This window comes from Canis aureus, chromosome 27 (assembly GCF_053574225.1).
Source record: "Canis aureus isolate CA01 chromosome 27, VMU_Caureus_v.1.0, whole genome shotgun sequence".
In the NCBI taxonomy this organism is placed as follows: Eukaryota; Metazoa; Chordata; class Mammalia; order Carnivora; family Canidae; genus Canis; species Canis aureus.
Window position 1 is genome coordinate 20,055,332 of NC_135637.1, and position 22,738 is coordinate 20,078,069.

The 22,738-nt window shown below is 52.0% G+C and overlaps 1 protein-coding gene across 4 annotated transcripts; it reads left to right on the forward strand.

Moving 5' to 3' along the window:
• Positions 1-28: 28 nt before the first annotated feature.
• CABP1 (calcium binding protein 1) lies at positions 29-21,066 on the forward strand. Of its 4 annotated transcripts, none has more exons than XM_077875902.1 (7): positions 29-752; positions 12,630-12,821; positions 15,607-15,637; positions 15,932-16,075; positions 17,181-17,290; positions 17,531-17,678; positions 20,631-21,066. In XM_077875902.1, exons 1-7 carry the CDS (start codon positions 108-110, stop codon positions 20,654-20,656), a joined length of 1,296 nt encoding a protein of 431 aa, XP_077732028.1. In that variant the 5' UTR covers positions 29-107; the 3' UTR covers positions 20,657-21,066. The 4 variants fall into 4 exon arrangements, with proteins under 4 accessions (XP_077732028.1, XP_077732029.1, XP_077732030.1 ...); XM_077875904.1 differs by lacking the exon at positions 29-752 and adding an exon at positions 7,141-7,949; XM_077875903.1 differs by lacking the exon at positions 12,630-12,821 and having other exon boundaries at positions 38-752.
• Positions 21,067-22,738: the final 1,672 nt, after the last annotated feature.

The following is a 22,738-nucleotide window of genomic DNA, read 5'->3' on the forward strand; positions in this document are numbered from 1 at the left end:
CGAGGAGCCGGGGGTGGGCTCTCCGGGGACAGCCGGCGGCCCCCCCAGATCCGCACCGCCAGCCGCCGGGAAGCTCGGGGCTCCGGGCGTAGAGGCTGCGCTGTCACATGGGCGGCGGCGACGGGGCCGCATTTAAGCGGCCGGGGGACGGCGCCCGCCTCCAGCGCGTCCTCGGGCTTGGCTCCCGCCGGGCGCCCCGCTCTCTGCCCGCCGGGGGCCCCGCGCAGCGCCGCACCGCGCCGCCCCCGCCGGGCCATGCGAGCGCGGGCCCCGCCGCGATGAGCTCGCACATCGCCAAAAGCGAGTCCAAGACGTCGCTGCTGAAGGCGGCGGCGAGCGGGGGCAGCCGGGTTCCCCGCCACGGCCCTGCCCGGGAGCCAGGGTTGCCTGGCCGCCGGCTGCCTGGCACCAGCCCAGGCACGCCGCCGCCGTCCGGGGACCCCAGTTCGCGGAGGCCCCTGTGCCGGCCGGCGCCGCGAGAGGAGGGCGCGCGGGGGAGCAGGCGCGGGCTCCCCCAGGCGCACTGCAGGCCCCGGGAGGCGCTGCCGGCCGCGGCGTCCCGACCTTCGCCGCCGTCGCCGCTGCCGCCGGCCCGCGGGCGGGATGGGGAGGAACGGGGGCTGTCCCCGGCGCTCGGCCTCCGGGGCTCGCTGCGAGCCCCGGGTCGCGGCGACTCCGCTCCAGCCGCCGCGTCCGAGGCAGACCCGTTCCTCCACCAGCTGCGCCCCATGCTCAGCTCCGCCTTCGGCCAGGTAAGGGCCGCGCCTCCCGCCCGCGCTCCCGGGAAAGGCGCTCGGGACCCTGCACGGCTGCGCGCCCACAGCCCTCCTGCCGCTGCCCGCGGCCCCCGGTCTCGCTCCCCGTAGTCCTCCCGCAGCCCTGCGCCCTGGCCGGCACTCCTCCTCCCCCGTGCCTGATTCAGCACCCTGAGCGCTGTCCACGCTCCGGGCCTCTTCTGGGCGAGGTACCCGCGCCTCGCCGCCCTCCACCTGCCGAATAGGCCAGCCCTGGAGGGGAACGACCGCCGCAAACCGTCTGGAGATCTGCAGGGGTCGGGAGGGGTGCTCCGAGCAGGTGGCGCCAAATTCACTCCTCTGGTCTCTAGCCAAGACTGCCAGTGAGCGACCTAAAGGAGCAAGGGGGTTGGGGTCTGAGACTCAAGAATGGCCACCTCGGGGCACACAGCCTTGCTTGGGGATGGGGGACGCTAGTCGTGGGCTGTGGTGGCCCCGGAGACCTGGGAAAAGTTAGGAGAGCCGAATGGAGACTCAAAAATACAAGAAAAGAGAAGTGTCTGGGTAGGCATGGAGGGGCTACACAGAGCTATAGCTCAAATGGGAACTTTGGGGTGTTTTAAGGAGATTGTCATTCCAGGGATGGATACCATTAGGATGGCAGTTGGGCAGTTGTCAGGTCGTAGGACATGGAATAACACCCCAGCCTAAGTTGATGTGCCTTCTAAGGTTAGAAAGGTCACTAAGGAGTTACTAGTGGCTACTCTTGTTTCCTGTAGGCTTTTCTCTCAAGGGTCCTGGGCAGCTGAGCAGCTGTCCTCGAGTGCAGGTCTACAGTTTGGGCCGTGCTGCCGGGGAGAGAGGTTCGCAGAGAGGAACCTGTGAACTCCCGAGCAAAGCCAGGGTTTCCTCTAGTCTGAGCCCATAATTAATTCAAACTTATTGGCACAGCGTTGAGACTGTTCTGCGGCAGCCAGAGAGGGATGTGATGCAGAGGTCTGGTGGGAGAGTTTTCGTTGTGTGTGGAGAAAGAAGGGGCCCTGGGTGTTTCTGTGTTAGGATGTAGTGGAGAGAAGCCGTTTTAAGCTTCTGACTTGCCATGCTGGATCAGAATTCCAAGGAGGCCGTGTGTGTTCTGCTTCAGATCTGCACATTCTTTTTCAAAATACTACTCCGTGGCAGCTGAGGCCAGGGGAGGTCTGACATGAAGGTAGCTGCACGTGGATTTGGGTTGCACGGGGCTGCTGTGTGGTGTGATAGGGCAGCAGTGTGTGGCTTTGTTCCTGTGGGGAGCCCTCGTTAGCCGCGTTAGCTGAAAGCAGTTCTCCAGAGTAGAGATTTGGATGCAGAGCTTTGAGAATTAGTGCAGCGACATATTGAGGTGGAAGTTCACTGCGGTGGCTTATGTATTAGGTGGGAGACATAGAGTGTCCCAGGCAGTGGTCAATGGAGTGAGTCTGGGTTGTGGAATCAGTGACATCTAGTCAAACATTTATCAAATATTTGGGGGCACCTACTTTACCCAGGCATTTATGGGTACTGCGGAGACACCAGTGGACAAGATAGCTGGAGTTCTGGCTGTTTGGGAGCTTACAATGTAGTAATTTGTAAGGGTAGTTCACTGGCCCAGAATCACTCACTTTCTGGCTATTTATTTTGTTGCTAATATGACTTCACTCCTAGAAAAAGAGTCTCTTCTTTTTCCAGTCTCACAGAATTTGCCTGCATGGGCCTTTGTGAGCTCAGAGCATTTCAGCTACCTCCTTTTCTTCCTTCTCCCTTCTCCTACTTTCTTAGTCATTAATGAGGACTATCCTCCAGCCCAATGTTCTGAAATGTCACCAGGGTCACTTGAGTCAGGAAGAGCTGGAAGGTCCCATCAAATATTTACTACCTCCCTCTGGAAGCTCTTGCTTCTGGAGATGCAGACTTTTTCTGTAAAGCTCAGCACATTCAGTTTGGGCTTCCTGCTGACAGCTCTAGGCATCTGCTTGAACAGCAACAGCAATGACAACCGAACCCAGCCTCGGACTTTTGGGTCAGAGTCTCCAGTCTCCTGAGACAGTGGAGAATTAGTCTTTCCATCCTTTCTCTTTGCAATGAGATTTCTGTCCTTAGATTCAGGACCAGGACCAAGAGAAGAGACATGGAATTCTGAATACAGAAACATTCAGATAGAATCTATTTAGGACAAAATATAGTCCTGGGAAGGTCTATTTCTCACGTCTCCCAAGTTCTATATATATTTTTAACCTTAACTGAATTGCTTAACCTCATTAAGCCTCTGTTTCTTTATCTACGAAATAAAGAAAATCATAGTACCTCACTGGGCTTGGGGGGGATTAAATGGGACATGAAGATATGTACAGATTTTGGCCAGTGCATGGTGCAGAGCAAGGGCTTCATCCGTAATAGTTATTATTGTTGCTGTCAATTAACTACCAAGTGCTGTCCTGAATCTTCTTTTCATTTGTAATAGAGTCAAGGAGAGCTAGGGCTCAAAGTGACACTGAAGGGTCCAAGATAGGTCCTACATTAGGGGAACAGGAATCAGGATTCTTTTTTTTTAAAGGTTTTATGTATTTATTCATGAGAGACACATAGAGAGAGGCAGAGACATAGGCAGAGGGAGAAGCAGGCTCCCCACGAGGAGCCCAATGTGGTACTTGATCCTAGGACCCTGGGATCACGACCTGAGCTGAAAGCAGATCCTCAACCACTGAGCCACCCAAGCATCCCCTTATAAAACTATTTTAAGAACAGTTTTTCTGCTCCTTACTCTAAGTTCCTTACTCTAAGACCCCTTGTAGAGAAGTCAGATGTGTATAAAGCCTGCATCTCTGTTCCATCCTTCCCCTTTTTCTAGCTCTAAAGACATCTCTTCTAACTTGAATAAATTAGCCCAATTCCCAAACTGCTTTGCACATAACAAGAACACAGTATCTAATGGGCGAATGACCAGTATCTCCAGCCTCTGCTCTGCAGAGTTTCTTTAGTTCCTATAGTTTAGATGAGGGCGTGAGACCATGAAGTTTTGGGTCATAATGGATTCAATCAGACTAGGCCTGTTTTTCTAGGATGAGGGCTATGTATATCATTCACTCCTGTCAAGTCTCTCCCTACTGCTCTCTGAGAGAGTGGGAGCCCTCATTGCCTTTCCCCTGGCGCCTGGGGAAAAGGAAAGAGAAGGTCAGCTTGGGGTTGATATCAATCCTGTAGAGTCCTCCAAGACAGCTGCGTTTGCCTTTGCTGTTTGGGGGAAGGAACAGGGGGCTTGAGACCTCAGCCAAGAGCTCACTAAAAAATTGCCTAAGTATCTTCTCAACAACCTGTAAAGGTTGGCATTATCACCCCCCATTTTAGAGATGAGGAAACAGTCTTGAGAGAGGGGAAGTGGCTTGTCCAAGGGCCACAGAGTAAGTAAGTGGCAGGACTATGATCTCTAAAGAATGAGTTGAGTGGGAAGTCACATAAAAGTTTTTTTTTTTTTTAAGATTTTATTTATTCATGAGAGACACAGAGAGGCAGGCAGAGACACAGGCAGAGGGAGAAGCAGGCTCCATGCAGGGAGCCTGATGTGGGACTTGATCCTGGGGCCCTGGGATCACACCCTGAGCTAAAGGCAGACACTCAACCACTGAGCCACCCAGGCATCCCCATAAGAATGTTTCCAATTTGTCAGAAGCATCCACAAAGCACCTCTCAGGTTATGACCCAGCTTTCCCTGAGCCTGTTCACACTGGGCTGTCATCCAAGTTCAAATGCTGGTGATAGAACCGATCAGGGCTGGAGGCCAGCCTCCCTCTTAATCAGGAATAATCAGCAGTGGGTTTATCCTTCTCATCCCTCTGATCTTGTTACTGCACTCCAGAACTCATAGTGTAGGCTTCTGGAAGTCCAAGGGTTGTGGCCACAGGGGTGAAGAGGGAAGGTGGGGCTGGGCAATGTGCTTTGCTCCTTAGAGAAGCCCCTACCTGTTGGCCCTTAAAAAAAAAAAAAAAAAAAGTTCAAAAATCAAAAAAAAAAAAAGTATATATGTGTGTGTGTATATATATATACATATATACATATGCAAAAGGAAATTTCTTCTAAAGGTCAAGCCACCTGCCTCCTATAGATCACCAGTTATTCCAGTCACCCAGGAGCACCACGGCCTAACCTGCCCAGCCCCAAATAGCTCTAGCAAAGCTCTGAGTTTTTTTTTTTTTAAAGCTCTGAGTTTGAATCCCTGGATCCCTTGCTGCTTCAAGCTAGGGTCAGCATCCTGTCCTGTAAAAAAGGATGAGATTTATTGACTTTTCCACAGGGGCCTGGTCTTGCTGTCTCCTCTCCTGCCTCCAAGGACAGGCATATTCCAAGGTCGGCAAGCGGGTGCTGTGCTCTGGGCTGGCCTGCAGGGGGCAGGAGTCACCAGGTCTGACTGAGTGGGTGTTCTGCTGAGTCTGGCAAGGCCGGCACAGCTGGCCCTTTAAGACTAATGCTGGGCCAGGGAAGGGGGCACCTTCTAGGTGCCTGGCACTGTGCCAAACCCTTTACATATATTATCTCATTAACTCCTCACAACAGCCCTAGGAGGAAAGGATTATTAGTGTATTAGTGTAGTTTCTTTTAAAAGAAACTGAGGTTCAGAAGGATTCACAAGTCCTCAAGGTCATAGAGTTTGCTAGGCAGCAGGGCAACATTGGAACCCAGGTCTGTCTGCCCCTGCATTCTAAGCTCTTAGCGTCTGTGTCAGTGGTCCTCAACGCTGACTGCAGATTAGAATTCCTGGAGCACTAAACACCACCAGTGCCTGGAGCTCATCTACACCTATTAAATCAGAACCATCTGCAGCTAGCATTGAGACTCTCACTTGACACTGTGCTGCCTTTCCCTATATCTGCCCAGGTAGTTAATATAAATTGGGTTTGTACCTGGAACCTAACCCAGCTCCCCTCTGGGGTCCCTGGTGAGCCCCAGCTTGTCAAGAGTCTGCAGATAGTTGATTTACTAGATTTCATCTTCCAAGTCTTTTCTCATCCCCCCAGACTAAGTCAGATTCCTCTGTCTCACATTCTCAGAGGTTTTGTGTTTTCCCTTTTGTAGCATTTACCTGAAACGTGATTCAGTAAGTGCATTCATAGCTCTTTAATAGCTCTTGCCTGCCTGCTAGAACATGAACTCCCTGAAAGCAGGTACCATGCTTTATCTTGTTCCCCACAGCATTCCCAGAGCCAGGCACAGTGCCTGGCACACAAACCCTGGACAAATGATACTATTTCTTACTCATTAAGTATCTATTATGTGTTGGGTACTTGCCCACATCCGCTTTATAAGCAAGATACGGGGAAACCCCCTTTTTCCAGGCAAGGAAACAGAAGCTCTAGAATGTGAGAAGTCAGAAGCTGGCAGCAGAGGCACGACTCAACCCCAGGCCTGTAGACCCTTCTCATGCACCTGAGTCTCATAACCCTGACTCCCCGCCCCACAGAAAGGCTGCTTGATGCTTTCCTGTGGAGGAACGAACGTGTCTTTGGAGAAGGCACTTATGTTGGCTGCTCACTCTTCGGTTTCATCTCCCTGGTGTCTTTCCTGCCCTTTGAGCATCAACACCTCCCCAGGCTCCTCCCTTTGCCCTCAGGGGCTGCCCCCCCTTCTCATACCCCCTTTGGAGGTTTGGCCCAAACAAGGCTGCTGAGTAACTTCCCTGATTAAACTGTTCCGTCGTCAGCAGCAGCACAGACGTCAAGAGCTATCCAGGGACTTCCTCCCCCGGCTCCCTGGGAGCCAGCCTGTGGCACCTCCTGGGCAGTGCCCCGCCCACTCCCCTAATGGGACTTCTGACCAGCCACTCTAGCTGGATCAAACGTCCCTGGGAAAGCAGCCTCTCTGGACTGAAAACTCTTCCAGTGCCTTGTGCAAGGGTTGTTGCATCAGGGGCGGGGAGAGTTAGGCTTCCCATCCTCTCTGGTGCCCCCTGCTGGGAGAAGCTGGCGGCAAGGATTCGGGGACACTTCCGCTCTTGGGTCCTCTGGCTCCGTCTGTAGGTCTTGAATGTGACATCTGAAGCTCCAGATGAGTCCACATCAAACCTGGAACCCACCAGGACGAGGAAGAGCCGCTCACCTAAAAAGTTCCAGTCGTGGGACCGTGAAGACCACTTAGCAAAGGGTGGCCTCTCTGCTTTGCACCCCAAGGAAACCTTGAAAGATCCTCGCTCAGGATTAGGCAGAGGATTGTTAGAGGGTTGGCAGCCCTCCATCACAGCCTGTGCGCCAGCACTGCCTCCATCATGCTCCCCTCACCGCGGTCTCTTGGGTCGGAGAGACTCCACATAGCAAAGGGAGCAGAAGGATCCGCTCGCTGCTGTTGGCTCAGCTTGCGCTTCCAGCCCTGGAGCCTCATCCCATTTCAGTGACGAAGCAAGTGTGAAAAATGGAGCGTGATGGGGACGTCACAAGATCTTCCAGGCCCTCAACTGGAACTGCCTGCTCTCAATCCAGCTGGGATTGCCAGGGGGCAATTAGGATGTGTGTCTGTCTCTGAGTGCTTGCATATGTATGTGTGTGCAGATGTGTGTGTGTGTGTGTGTGTGTGTGTGTGTGTGTGTGAATGCATGCACATGGCTGGAGCTGGGAGGCAACCTGGCTTTGGTGGCCCAAACTAGCCTGCTTCCCCTTCTGGGTCTGCTGGCCTAATTCCCAGCTGCAGCTGCCATTCTGGGCCCCCCTCCCCGAAGCAATCTCCCTGCAGATTTGGCAGCGGGAGAGGAGGGGCTGAGGGAAGGGAAATGAACCGGAGAGAGGACTGAGCTCTAATCTGATGTAGATGATCGGAGCCTTCCCTAGCTTGCTACCCTCTGCCATCAGCTCTCCAGGCGATTTTCTCTGTACCCTGCACTCTCCTCTCCCCTTCTGCCTTCATCTCCTTAAGAAAGTGTCCAGAAAGTTAAACCCACACACACAAACACACACACAATCCACCAAAAAAAAAAAAAAATCAGAGAGCAGGAGCAGGCAGACGAGTAAGAGAGCACGCGCGCAAGAGAGCGGGCTCAGAACGGGCCAGGAGGAAGAACTGCGCAGGCAGAGGGAGGCTGGGGTTTGGCCGTGACAGGGACTAAGGTCTCTTAGGCCCCAGAAGCCTCCTTCATGGACCCGGGGATCCTGAGAGGGGCTGCCTCAGCTTAGGATGGGCAACTGTGTCAAGTCTCCACTGAGAAATCTCTCAAGGAAGGTATGTTTCTGGAGTTTCCAAGTCCTGGGGAAGGGGAGGGGGGCATCTTGCCATGTGTCCCAGAGTTGGGGATGGAGGCGGTGGGCATCTGAAGCTTGCTACCCTTTCCATGGGTTCTGTCTAGAGCTGCTTCCCTGTTCCTCCCTCCAGATTCCCTCTGATCCCCGTTTTCTGTGTCTCAGGCTCTGAGCTGAAGTTGGGACTTACAGCTGCATGGGGACCGGGGGCTGTGTTTGGGAATTAGCATAAGATTCGGGAAAGAAACCACGTAGTTCCTGAGCCATAAAATGAAAAGCACAGGTCCATAGAATGTGAGTGGATGGACCCCCTTGGGGGCTGCTGGATCGGAAGAGGGTTGAGCTGGGCTTTTGAGCCTGCTGCTACTGAGGCTCCTTCCCAGCTGTGGAGCTGGGGGCTCATTCATCTCTTTGAGTCTCTGGCCCTCTCTCTGCTGGTCTCTAAGCCTTCAGACTTGTGGGTTTTGAAGTAGATCCCATTGCTAATGGGGTATGCCTTGCTCCCCTCAATAATTCTTGAATCGGGTCAGAGAATCTCAATTAGGACCAGGCTGGTTCGGGGCCCTGAATTGTTTTCACTGAGTAATAGGATGTTGAGCAAAGGTGTCTGTAAGTAGCTTTTTGTCGTGGATTTATTGCTTATACACCAGGATAATATCCTTTTGCAAGAATTCTTTTTGGAAAGCAAATCATCACCTCCAAAACATTTTTTTATGCAAAGCTGGGCTTACATCTATAGGGTTTTGCTGCACGTGGGCTCTGCCTGTATTTCTGGCCCTCTGTAGTCAGGCCAGAAAAGAAACTCGTGGATATTATTTAAAGGAAGAAGGAATGATAGGGATGTTTTCCTCCAGTTCTGTCTTTTTCCAGACAAGGAACTTGATTACCATTCAGGGTAAAGTGACTTACCCAAGGTCTTGGGGTAACTAATGGCATGTCTGTCCCTAACCCCATACTACCTCCTGGGTCGGTTCAATCGTCTCTTAATTTAGGACATTTTAGGCTTTTCTGCTCATCGTCTTCCTCATTTAGTTAAGCTGCTCATATCAAATTCCCTTTAATCTTCACTGGTCCCTTGGATCCTTCCCAGGGTTGACTGTTTCTTCTTTGCATACAGCCCACATCATCTGTCATCTTAGGGGAGTCTTTGGCATCAGAGGTGGCCTCTGTGCTGTTGCAGAGAAGCAGAAATTGACCCGAATTAGTCTAGAGGACCACAGGGTGAAAGCTTCCTTCCCCCCTCCCTGGGGTTCTGTCCAGAACCTAAAGAGGTGAATTTAAGAGCAAGCATTATCCCTCTGCCCCACCTCACCCATCTCCCCAACAGCAGAGTGCTTACGAACCACACTTCTCATATCTTTTCTTTCCAGCTATGTGACCTTGGGTGAGTTACTTGACCTCTCTGGGCCTGAGTTCCCCTGTCCACCAAGTGGGAATACTAGTATTTACCTCCTAAAGTGATTGTTAAAAGCAAATAAAGTGCTGCGCACACTGCCTGGAACAAAGTCCTCAATAAATGGCAGCTAGTATTACTGTCATCATGATCCTAATTTTTCCACTCTGGGTGTCCAGAGAAAGGGGGGTAAAGGAAAATAGGAGAGGTTTTGTTTTGAGTCCATGGAATAAGGTAAAAGACAATAAAACTTACCGCATTTAATTTCATGTTTTTTTGTAATAGTAATAATTGCTTTCTTCTAAACAGCTCCAACATACCCATCCTCTTTGATTTCATTTGCTCTTTTCCACCAAGTAGTTCTCTTGGCTATTTTGTAGAGAAAGGAGCTGGATTTAAGAGCTAAGAGCTTTCCTAAAGTCATACAGCCGAGTGGAAGCGGAGTTGAGATTTTTGCAATGCCGGTCCATAGTTTGGTATTTTATTTTATTTTATTTTATTTTATTTTATTTTATTTATTTTATTTTATTTTATTTTATTTTATTTTTTATTTTATTTAATTTTTTGCCTCCATGAGAGGCTGCCTTTCTTTCCCCTGCTGTCAGGAGTGTTATTCAGAGATTCCCACATATGACCTTACAGGGTGCCTGGGTCCCCACTCACTGCAGTGATTCTGGCCCCCACCTTGCCAAGCCCTCACTGAATACCTTCAAGGAGAGAGAGCTTTGACTTGCCTTCTCTTGGATAGCTTGCCTTGTTAGAAAGCTGTTAGGTCATGAGGCCAGCTGACCCTGTTGCCATGCTACACTTGGGAGCTGTCCCTTTGGTGCCAGGAGATATTGTGAGCCTATGGGCCACTGCCCACTTGGCTTCCCAAGTGTGGTAGCCAGGGAGCCAGGAAGGGGGAGAGGCAGCCTGCTCCGGGCTCTGTGCAGGACAGGACTAGGCTGTCAGGTGCTATCATTGGCCAGGGAAGAACAGCAGCCTCCTGGCAACTTGGTGCCAGGCAGTATTATGATAAAGAGATGGAGTGGAAATTCCCCAGCCACCACTGGTGCCTCCTTTGTGGGAACGCGTTCTTCTCCATCCCTTCTCAGTTCTTCCCTGATTGGCAAATATGCTCCCACTTCCTCTGGAGCCAGAAGTAAATGCCTTCTGGCTCCCTGCATCTCTTATGTTGCATCTCCACCATCGTCATCATCGTCATCACCGTCATTCTCATCCCCATGGCAACTCCATGTATTCGGCTCTTACCATGCTCCAGGCACTATGCAATAGCTCATTTATTTCTCACAAGGATCCTGAGTTTATTCCCGCTGGACAGAGAAGGAAACTAGAGCACAGAGGAGTGAAGTTACCTGCCCAAGGTCACATAGCAAGCAAGCGGCAGAGACAGAATGTGTCCCCAAGACTGTTTGAGCCCAGAGCCAGTGTACTAAATTGCCTCTCAGAGTTCTGTGCTGCCTGCTGCCTCCTCCCTCCTGGCTTGTGCTCACTGTGAGCCAAGTGTGCGAGGCTCAGCCAGAAACAAAAAGGCTGATTCTCTACACATAGCTCGGGAGATTATTTCTTGGGGTCCAGCCGCTCTCTACTCTTGGGCTTCCTCTGGGCTAGCCTCCCAGTGAGGAAAGTCTCCCGGGTTCCGCCCTTGCAGAACCTGCAAGCCTTCTAGCCTGGGTCCTAGAAGCCTGTGCAAGTATGGCTGAGGCTCTGACCTCTTTTAGTCATCAAACCAGAATGGCCCTTGGACTGTTAAACATTTGTCAAGTTCCGAGACAACCAAAGACCCACCCTTATTGCAGTCACTGAACTTGGGCCTTGTGCTGAGGACCTTCACTCCGGGTCTGAACCAGGATACTGCTCCTCCCTCTCAGACTAGAAGAGGCTTAGGAAGTTGGAAGGGAGTCTAGTCTGTAGCCCCAGAGTGTGGGGCTTTGGGGAGAAGACACACAAGAGGAGAGGGAGGGTGAGGTAAGCCTGGGGGAACTTGTTCTGCTTCTCAGCCTGGCAGGACAAGCTGCCCCCTGGGTCACAGGATCTTCTGGCCATGTCCTTCTGCGAGCTGGAGGAGTCTGGCAGCAAGTGTAGTACAGCAGGATACAAGAGTAGGGTATGCAGCTCAGGGGTTCTAGGGCAAAGACAGCCCTGCAAGTTATAGCTGCTCTGTTTCTCCTTGGGAAGATTTGCCTCCAAATCCTCACACTGAGAGGAGGCATCCAAGCTCAGGACTGAAGGCAGAGTGCCCTGTCCTGGATCCTGGGGGGCCTTGGGCATCCTGGGGAGGCCAGGGTGGAATAGAATGTTGTGACTAGATGCTGCTGTTGTCCTAAGGGGATGGTCTGTGGGCAGTGCTGACTTTTTATAGCTGCATGGGAACCATCGGGGAGGAGGAGGGGAGGGCCAGGGCCTGGGAGCACAGCTATATTCGGTAAGCAGAGAGGGCCCCTGCCTCAGCCTCTAGAGGTCGGGCAAGCTGGGCTGGGCAGGGAGCCAGAGACGGGAGGGGGAAGAAGGAGAGCTGCTGGGGGGCAGAGAGTGTCTAGTCTTGAGGCTGCAAATTGGGAAGAATCTGATCCACAGATGGGCTTTGCTTGGCCCAGGCAGAGCATAAAATCAGAAGATCTGGAAACATTAGGCTGAATTAAGTAATACTGCCCCTTCAGAGGGAATCTATAGTCTCCATTTTGCCCTAGGCCTCCCTCCTACCCTACCTGCTCAGCTGTGTTAGCTAGGCCTCTGTGTGTGCACTTGCTGGTCCAGCAGCCTATCTGAACCTGTTCTGTGTGTTCCCAGCTCTGACGGTCCCCACTGCCTTCTGGTGGGGTCCAGCAGGGGGGCAGGGCCGGAAGTCCATTTGGGAGCAAGTGGCAAGGCCAGTACTCATTAGTCTCTGAGTGAGTGCTTCCCATTGGTTGGAGCAGAAGCCTCTGTCCGCCTCCTTGTCTCTAAGCTCCCACATTCACGTGAGTGTGTGATTCTGTACATGTGGATGTGTCGTGAGCATGTGTGTGCACACGTCCCACACAATGGGTGTCATCCCCAGCTCTCCCTGGAGCATCCGTTTCAATCAAGGATCAGAGACTCCATCTGTTGAGCTCCTGCCTCCCATCATCCTGAGAGCTCTCCGAATCCCACTGTTTGACTCTCAGGGGTCTCCTCCTTGAGGAGAGCCCCTTCTAGGACCAGGAGCTGGGCTGAGGCCAGGAGGGCCAATTGGGCAGGGAGATGACAGCCTGCCTCTCTTTTGTATTTGCTTGGTGCTGGCTGAAGATGCGCCAGGAGGAGAAGAGCAGCTACACGGTGGTGCAGACAGTGGTGCAGACGAGCGAGGAGGGGCTGGCAGCCAGCGGTGAGCTCCCGGGACCGCTCTTGATGCTGGCCCAGAACTGTGCCGTCATGCACAACCTGCTGGGCCCTGCCTGCATTTTCCTGCGCAAGGGCTTCGCTGAGAACAGGCAGCCTGTACGTAAGTTGGCCCCAGTGGAGCCGCACTTGACTTGGCTTCAGAGGGCATGAGGAGGTGCTGGGAAGAAGAGGGGCTCTGTATGAAGCAAGCCATGTCCCCTCATGGATACACCCCAACCCCTCAATGTGTGATTCTGACCCTCCATATTTCCCACCCATGGCTGCAAAGCACTGGTGAGTCCACCTCCACCAGCAAGAAGTAACATAGCAGCTAATGTTTTTTTGTTTGCTTTCTTATCTTCTTGAGCACTTACTCTGTGTGAGGCTCTGTGCTAAGTGCTTTGGTGCATTGTCTCATGTCAGGCTCAGAGCAGCTCTGAGAGGTAAGTCCTATTATCATCTCTCATTTACAGATAAGGAAACTGAGTTGGAGAGATAAACATGTTCAAGATCACAGCTAGTGGGTGTAGAGGTTGGATTCAAACCCGGGAAGTCTGATGCAAAGGCTCCCTGTTCTCTTAACAGCAGTTCTGAATACACAGGCCTGTCCGGGAGAACTTCCTATAGTGATGGAAATATTCTACAAGCCATGCTGCCCGATATAGTAGCCACCAGCCACATGTGGCCATTGAGCACTTGAGAGAGGCTAGTACAACTGAGGACCTGAATTGTTCATTTCATTTGCTTCCTATTCCAATTTAAATAGCCGCAAGCAGCTACTATATCCCGGCAGCCTCCTTCAGATATCTGAACAGTCACAGGAGGAGGGTGATGATGTTACAGATACAAACATTTGAGGGTTCCACTTGTTGAATGCCACATGCTAAATACTTTACAGATATTGTCTCATGGGATGCTCGCAAAGGCCCGGTAACATGGGTGCTGGTATTAACCTATTTTATGATGAGGACACCATGGCTCAGAATGCTGAAGTGACCTGCCTGTGGTCCCACAGCTAGGAAGGAGCAACTCTGGGCTTTGCACTTGAGTTTGTCTGGCTCTGGAGGCTGAGCTCTTCTTCCAGACCGCATACGTTGGGGAGACAGTATGTGCAAGTATGTGCATGTACTCTCCTCCCGTCTGACCCCTGGGGATGGTGCTCACGGTTTCCCTAACACATTGGTGTGCACCTGTGGCTCTTCTACACATACCCCCAAATGCTCCACAAGGGGAGCATGTGATCCAAGGGCTGGCCACCTGGACTTTGCCAGAGGCACACCGAGAAGGGGTACCTGGCTTGCCTGCTCCCTGGTTCCAGCTATGCAAGAAGGGGAGGAGGCTGCAGTAGGGTAGCACCCTGTTCCTCTCCAATCCTGTAGAGCTGGGTCCTGGAGAAAGAGAGGCTGCTTGAGGCTTGAAGAGTGGGAAAGGACTCATATCTGAGTGATTTGTCCTAGCGAATACACTCTGCACGGGTATGTACACACATACACTCACCTATTTACTCACTTCACTTATTGGGGGTACAGGGTTTTGCAAAAATCATTATTTTTGGCCACCCAAGATCCAAGTGTGACTAGGAATGGAGTGACAACACTCGCAGTGTACACGGTGACAGGTTTTATGGTGGAAGTCCATACCATCATCTTGCGGAGACATACACATACCTTCAGTGAATCCTGCCCTCACCTAGAAATGCCACATGCTGAACGGGGTAGCGTGTAGCCTGCTCATTCACAGCTCATGTACACTGTCAACACTGTCCTGTCACATTTAGCCACTTCTGAGCCTGAGGTCCTGTGCACCTGGTTGTCTCACGAGATGTTGCTCAGCAGCCCCTTTCTAGAAAATTCTGAGTTTCATAGCTAGGGTCTCTTGCGATGGGGCCAGCTTGCAGTGGGTGGGCAAAAGCTGTCTCTTGCTGCCTTGACCCCTTGGCTAGAACAGCCAGCGTGCCCAGCTGAGATGCTTCATGCTCACTGGGGCCCGCCTGCGTGTCTGTGTTCAGGAGGGGTGTGCCCGCATCTGGTATGTGCTCACTCAGGGTGGGCACACCCTGCCACATTCTACCTGCCAGAAGTCAGAGAGCTGCGATACGTGGGGAGGATGTGCTGTGGGTGCCAGCTTTGGGGCCTACTGAACAGGTCCGGCTGGGCATCCATTTCATGCTGATCTGTCTGCCTCCTGGGAAGGCCTGGGGTGACTGGCACCTCACTAGCCAGAGTCTACCCCATGTATCCTCTGGGCCTGCTCTCTGGAGACTTCTCTGCCATCTGTCCAGATGCCTAGACCCAGAGTTTCCTTGAGTCCCCAAGGAGACCTGGGCTCTGCGCGAAGCTGGAGATGTATGCTTTGGACCCTGGCAGCAGCCAGCAGCACCGGCAGCCCCCAGGGTCCTAGGCCGTGTCCCATTACAGGCAAGAGGTAGGATGAGGGTCTGGTGGGAGAAGGTGGGCGATGCCCTACTTCTGCCTCCACACCCTTGGCTCCTCCTCCTCCTCCTCTCCCTCCCTCTCTGGCAGCCTGTCCAGTTCTGGCTTTCTGTCCCTCCAGCCCTTTCCCCATTGCCTTGCAGGCCTTCCTTCTGTTGTAACCCACAGCAACCCGTCCACTCCACTTTATTTACAGGGTTTTGCCTCCAGAACAACTCTGTCCTCTGACACATTCTGGTGTCTGGAATGGGGACACAGAGTTTCTGTACGCAGGTTGAATGGGGCTCTGGGGTCCCTGGGCATCTTCTGTGTCTATGAGAGATGTGGGCTGCACCTTTCCCCCTCAAAGATGTGTGCTGGCCCTCCCTCCACCCAGTGTGCTCGTTGTCCCTCGTATAGTCCCCAGCCTGGGCATTTTGTGACCTCTAGGCCCCTTACAGCTGCTAATAGGACACATTCTTTTGTTTCAGGACAGATCACTGCGGCCAGAGGAGATTGAAGGTAAGACCCAGCCCCTTAGGGGAAAGGGTTGCTCAGCTGTCCAGGAAGGTGAGGGAAGGGATACTGGTGTGAAGAGAGGCAGAGACATCTTGGCCTTCTGGGAATGTGGCCTGGTACAGGGCTGGGCATTGTCTGTGGGGCGCTGAGGATCAGGGGAGTGTAGTCCTGGCAGTTCTAGGCTCTGGCTCAGGGACAGGGGTGGGGGTGGGGCTTGGGCTGCCTCTGCCCAGAGGCTTCACAAGTCCCACTTTTATCCTTTTGTCTAGCTGTGCCCACTTTTGTTCTTTCTCTCAGAGCTCCGAGAGGCCTTCCGAGAATTTGATAAGGACAAGGACGGCTACATCAACTGCCGGGACCTGGGCAACTGCATGCGCACCATGGGTTACATGCCTACTGAGATGGAGCTCATTGAGCTGTCCCAACAGATCAACATGAACCGTGAGTCCCTCCCCTGGGCACCACCTGCCCTTCCCATTCCTACCCTCGCAGTCCTCTGCAGTCACACAGGCTGATTTCAGCTCTGGGCCAGCTTCTATAACCTGGAGCAAACTGCTTAGAGTCTCTGGGCCTGTTTCCTCTGCTGTAATCTGTGAAATGAGAGGAGCACAGAAAGTCAGCGAGGGAGTACCTGCCACACAGCCCTGCATGTGGCCTACAGGGGCTGTTGAACAGAAGGGAAGCCATTACTCCTTTGTTATTCTCTGGCTTAGTTTGGGTTCTCCTAGAAGCAGACCGCAGAGACAAGGATTTGGGTACAAGCAGTTTCTCTGGAAGGTGAAGAGAAGGGTCAACAGGGAATAGGGAAGTGAGGCCACAAAGAGAAGGAGCCCACAGGGGTGAACTCTCAAGCCAGCTAGCACCACTAGTATTGAGAATCTCATTCCTCCAGGCAGCTCTGGGAGTTAGTGTACTGTGCCCATCTTGAGGTTAGAGCCCTGGCCTCTCCAAGCCAGGTGTTTTGTCAGTCAGTGGCTGAAAGGTGTTGTGAGCAAGGGGTGGGGTGTGTGTCACTGCTCCAGCACTCCTACCTGCTTTGGGATCTTATTGGAGTGAGCCTCCTTTTGCAGGACAAGAGTAAGCCCTGGGGCATATGGGCCAGATGCTCCTAACTTCTGCTTTCTCTACCTTTCTGCTTGTTTGTCTTTGTCTCTCTGTCTCTGAAAAAAAAAATTTTTTTTTTAAAGATTTTATTTATTTATTCATGATATACACAGAGACAGAGGCAGAGACATAGGCAAAGGGAGAAGCAAGCTCCTGATCATCAAGGAGCCTGATGTGGGACTCAATCCCAGGACCCTGGGATCATGACCTGAGCCAAAGGCAGACAGACACTCAACCACTGAGCCACCCAGGCATCCCTTCCCTGAGCCATTCTTTGATAAACCACCTGTCCATGGTCACTTCTCTGTCCTCATTTGGCCTTTGGTTTTACCCTCGACCTGGCACTGAATAGGTCAAGGAGAGGTTCACAGTGCCTTCCTTTGCCTAATTAGAGATGAGGGAGTAGTTGGATGAATGACCTAGCCCTTTCCTCTGTCTCCAGTGGGTGGCCATGTGGATTTTGATGACTTTGTAGAGCTAATGGGACCTAAACTCCTGGCGGAAACAGCAGATATGATTGGAGTGAAGGAACTTCGAGATGCTTTCCGAGAAGTGAGTAATGGGCCCTGGACAGACAGAGGTGGTGGTGGGGTGATTGTTAGGATTCCAACCCCAGGATGGTTACTTGAAGAGAAACCTGAGCCCTGGATCACGTACCAGGGGAAGGAGCTTGGAAAGAGAAGGGTTTCTGGAGCTGGGGGACAATGAGGCTGGAAAAAGAGCCCAACCTTGGGATCTGCTTCTACATTCCCGGCATTGGAGCTACCCCTCTCTGCTCCCTGCCCTCTCTAGTTTGACACCAATGGTGACGGAGAGATAAGCACCAGTGAGTTGCGAGAGGCCATGAGGAAACTCCTGGGCCATCAGGTGGGACATCGAGACATAGAGGAAATTATCCGAGATGTGGATCTCAATGGGGATGGACGAGTAGACTTTGAAGGTAGGTGGGGTTTGAATGTACAAGAGAAGCCAAGCCAGGCCAACTGTGTATCCATCAAAATTCCAACTTTCCATGCTCCCACCCTTCCATCTCTTACCCCTCCATCCATGCACCCCTGTAATCCACCTTCCAAATCCACCTTCCCATTCATTCCTACCCCATCCATCCATCAATCCATCTTGCCAAATCTCTCTCTCCATCTGTTCATTCATTCATGCATCTCTTTATGTGTCAGGTGTCTAACCACTCATTCATCTCTAAACAATTATCCATCCTAGCATTTATTCATCCACTTACATATCTATCCACGTATCTATTCATTTTTCTGTACATTCACCCATGCATCCATTTACTCATGTACCTCTATCTATCCATACATCTATACCTCTATGTTCATACATTCATATATCTCCATCCATCTTCCTATACATTTACCCACACTTCCATTGATCTGTTTGTGGGATCCTTTCCCATCTATATCCACCTACCCATCCATCCAACCATCCATCCATCTCTACCCATTTATCTGTCCACCTACTCCTGCATCCATCCATGGTAGATATTTTTGGAGCACCCCATTGCTCAATCTATACTCAGGTCCCTGGAGATCAGACCACAGATCACCTCCCCATTTGCAGCTCCTGCTGTTCTTTTACTCACACTCCACCTTAAAGCCATACCCCTGTACTTGTGGTCCATGATCCTGCCAAGCTCTGGTTTGAATGCACTGTTCTTTTTGTCAAGATGCCTTTTATTCTGTTCTTTAGCTGGATTAAATTCTCTTCATCCTTCAAGACTCAGCAGTGGGGCCACTTCCTCTGGCACTTCCTCGCTGGTTCCTAGGCCAAATTCCTCTTTTCTGGGCTTTCATGGCACCTCAGGCTTACCCTCCCTCATTCTTCACACTGTCCCTCGGGTGCTAGTTGTAGCTCTGCTTGTTGGAACTTTTGGAGAAGAACATTTTATCTCTACATTTCCTCATAATTCAGCACCTGGCACATAACTAATGCTCAGTAAAAGTGTTTTTTTTTTTAAGGAATCAGTAATAATTATAATAGTTACCATTTATTATACATGTATTGTATACCAGCCACTGTACTAAGTATACTTACATATGTTATCCCATTTGATTCTCACTCTCTGGATTGCACTATTATTGTGTCACATTACAGATGACGACACGGAGGCTCAGAGAATTCATATGACTTACTTGAGATTGCCTAACTATTAAGATGCAGAGCCGGATCATACACCAGATCTGGAATCTCAGCCACTACATACATAAGACTGTATGATACCATTCAAGACAACTAGGGGAGACAGGGCAAAAATACAGTAAAACATTGACTTCGTACTCTATGAGCTTGCATTCTAAGCAGAAAGTCAAGATAAACATGTGCCAGAGTGTGATTGAATCCAGAATACGAAGGTTGGGAGGTCTTTTCTGGGGAGCAAGTAGACTCCAAGTTTGAAGTGATTGTGGGTGGCTACAAGGAAAGAAGGCTTTGCTGCCACCAGATCTGAAATTTTTAGGTCGTTCTATGTCCTGGTATCACCCCCACTCTCCCAGATGACAGCCCTTCCCTTTAAGCCAAGCACCCCCCATTTATTCTGCCAGCATACGTTGTACACCTACTGTGTGTCAAGATCTGCCTCGAGAAGCCCGAGACCAGCAAGGAAAGCAGAAGCCAACAGTATAGTCCATGTTGTTTTGGGGGAAATACAGCAAGCTGTGGGGTACAGAAAGGGCATCTGTGCCAAGCTAGAGGGGGGATTAGGGAAGGCTTCCTGGAGGAGGCTATAAATAAGTAGAGCCCTAATAGATGAGTAGGAGCCACCAGGTGAACAAGGAGGAAGAGGTATTTCCCCAAATGAATTAAAATTTCCATCCACATAGAAACCTGCACACAGATGTTTATAGCAGCTTTATTTATTACAATTGGTAAAACCTGGAAGCAAACAAGATGTCCTTCAGTTGGTGAGTGGATTAAACTGTGACAATGGAATATTATTCACACTATAAAGAAATGAGCTATCAAACCATGAAGAGACATGGAGAAATCTTCCGTGCATATCACTAAGTGAAAGAAGCCAATCTGAAAAGGCTACATAGTGTGTGATTCCAACCGTATAACATTCTTGAAAAGACAAAACTAAGGAGATGTAAAAAGATCAGTGGTTGCCAGGAGTTTAGGGGGAGAGAGGGATGAGCCGGTGGAGCACAGGGGATTTTTAGGGCAGTGAGACCATTCTGAATGATATGATAGCGGCAGATACATATCATTATACATTTGCCCCAACCCATAGAATGAACAGCACCAAGGATGAACCTGAATGTTACTGTGGCCTCTGGGTGATAATGACACATCAGTGTAGGTTCATCGATTGTAACAAAAGTCCCACTCTGGGTGCGGGATGTTGATGGTGGAGGAGGCTGTGCAGGTGTGGGGCAGGGTCTAAATGGAACTCCGGACTTCCTGCATAATTTTGCTGTGAACCTAAAACTGCTCCAAATAGTCAAATCTAGTTAAAAGAAAGAGAAGAGAGAGGAGACAGGTTGCAGACCAAGCTGAGAGGCGGAGGGAGGGGGAGGGTGCCAGCTGCACTGAAAGGGTGATCCGATCTGGTGGCTGGAGCTCAGGGATGGGGGTGAGCAGTGAGAAAGACGTCAGCTGGGGCCATGGCAGGGAGGCCTCATCAGGATATTGGATATTTTCTGGCAGGGAGCCCTAAGAGGTTTTGGAGGGGTCAGCTGTGTAGCTGAGACAGCGCCCCCGCCAGCTGCGGGGCCCAAGATGGATGGAAAGAGGCCAAAGGGCTGGAGACGGCCACCTGGGGAGGGGGGGGGGCGTGGGAGGAGGGGGCGCGGCCTCGGATCCGGGAGGGAGATTTGGAGGCGCCGCCTGAGCTCCCGGGCCTGACGGGCCTGACGGTGCTCCTGTGCCCTCCCAGAGTTTGTCCGGATGATGTCCCGCTGAGGCCACGGGGGCCCTTCCAGGACTGCCAAGCTCCCGGGCGGGAGAAGAGGAGCCGGAGCTCGCGTCGCCCCGCCGCAGCCGCCGAGAGCCCAGGATGGACTGGCGGACGGGGCCTGCCTGCACCCCGGACCCCCACCCCTCCGCACTGTGAAAGACTCACAACTCCTGCAACTGGAAAGGGGGGCGCCCGCCACCGAGGAGGCCCCAGTGCCAAGCCGGCAGAGGTGCGCCGGGCGCCAAGTGCCAAGGACCCAGCTGCTGCTGGCGGGGTGGGCCAGGGAGCCGCCAGCAGCCCCCGCACAGCATGTCCGCCCCGGGGCAAAGCCTCTCGCCGCCTCCTTCGCTCTCTGCCCGTCCCAGCTCGCCACAGCCCTGTTCTCTCGGAACCAATAAAAGCATTTCCAAGGCAAGGGCAGCTGTGGCCGGGCGGTCTTTGCTTCTTGGGCCTGGTCAGATGGTGCGCACTCCCCAAGGACCAACTGCACACCCAGAGCTGGCCCGACAGTCCTGCATTCAACGTGCATTTATTGCACCCCATTAGGTACCCACCGTCATCTCAGAAGCCAGAACCCCATATCTCTAGCTGGAGGGGACCCTGGGGGTGGTAGTGACCTGGCTGGGTACCCAACTGTCCCACACAAACGCAGGCTCTGTACAAAAAGGAGAATAGATGTTGGGTGAGCCTCCAGCAGGGTCTGCCCACTTCCTGTCCTCCCGGAGTTTTCCAGCCTGGCGGGAAGACAGACACAAAGTCCTTCAATAACATGGTTACAAATTGTGATGCTTTTAGGAGGGAAAAATGCAGGGACCTGTGGTAGGCTCTAAGGAGGCCTGGTGGACTCCGGGGAGGTCAGGAGAGGCTTTCCTGAGGACAACGCATTTGCCACGGAGGAAATCTCAGGGTGTGTGTGTGTGGAACAGATGTCCAGACAGCTACCGCCTGCTCTGCAGAGTGAGGAGCGGGATAGTATAGTTGTTAGGTCCTGGGTTTACTTGCTGTGTGACTTGGGGCCAGTCCTGTCCCCTCACTGAGCCCCGTATGTAATAGGGGAACAATAAAAGATAATAAAGCCCCAGGAAGTGCTCTCAGGGCATCATGTTACTCCCTTCCTAGGGCTGCCATTCACATAAAGGAGATGTTAGTGGGTAGAAGTTGCCCAGAATTTTTGATGGGGTTAGGGAATAACCAGACAGGTGTGCAGGAGGGACCTGTGCACTTTGAGCCTGTGGTTCTCAAACATTAGCATGTAAGAATCACCTGGAGATTTTGTTAAACCACATATCCGGGCCCCACCCTAGTGATACTGATTCAGGCTCTGAGGTGGGGTCCATGAATTTGCATCTCTAACAAGCTCCCAGGGGATGTTCTTGCTGTCAGTCAGGGACCACAGTTTGGTTTCTAAAAGCCTCAACAAATCAAGAGTGCCCATGACAGAAGAGTATTCTTGCCAGAGAACAGAATAGAAACTTCACCAAAGCATTGAATTCCCCCAGTCAAGGCTATAGAGGCAAGCAGTAGATTCTGGGGGAAGCAAAAGGTTTATCCCCAAGAAAGGGCACTGAAAAGAGCCCTCCTACCTAATGGGCCACAATTTGAATAACACTGCTGTAAGTCCCAGACATGTGGGAGGCAGGTGTGCTCCAGGCAGCAGGGGGCTGTGAGCCAAAGGCTGGAAGTGGGTGGTGAGTGGAGAAATCCCTGCCCTTATGCTGCAGCAGAGACAGGATCCTTGTTCTCAGATTTGGCAGGGAATGTGGGAAGACCTGAGGGCCCCCGGCCAGAGGCCTGGGTAATCCCCATGTCCCTGAGGCCAGGGGGGGTGCTGGGAGTTCCAAATTCATTCTCATAATCCAATTCTGAGACTAAGCCCTTGGCTCTGTGCCCCATGAGGCAGGCCTGCGGCCCTGCCCGCTCCTGTATTGGCTTGGCTCAGCCTAGAGCCCTCAGATCTACACGGTTACAGAAACACAATGGCCTGGAGGGCCAGAGGAACAGTTCATAGAAAGAGGGCTTCTGTGGGCATCTCTGTCAGCTGATAGGATGAGCCCCTGATGGCACCACAGGGAGGGGGCGGAGTTAGG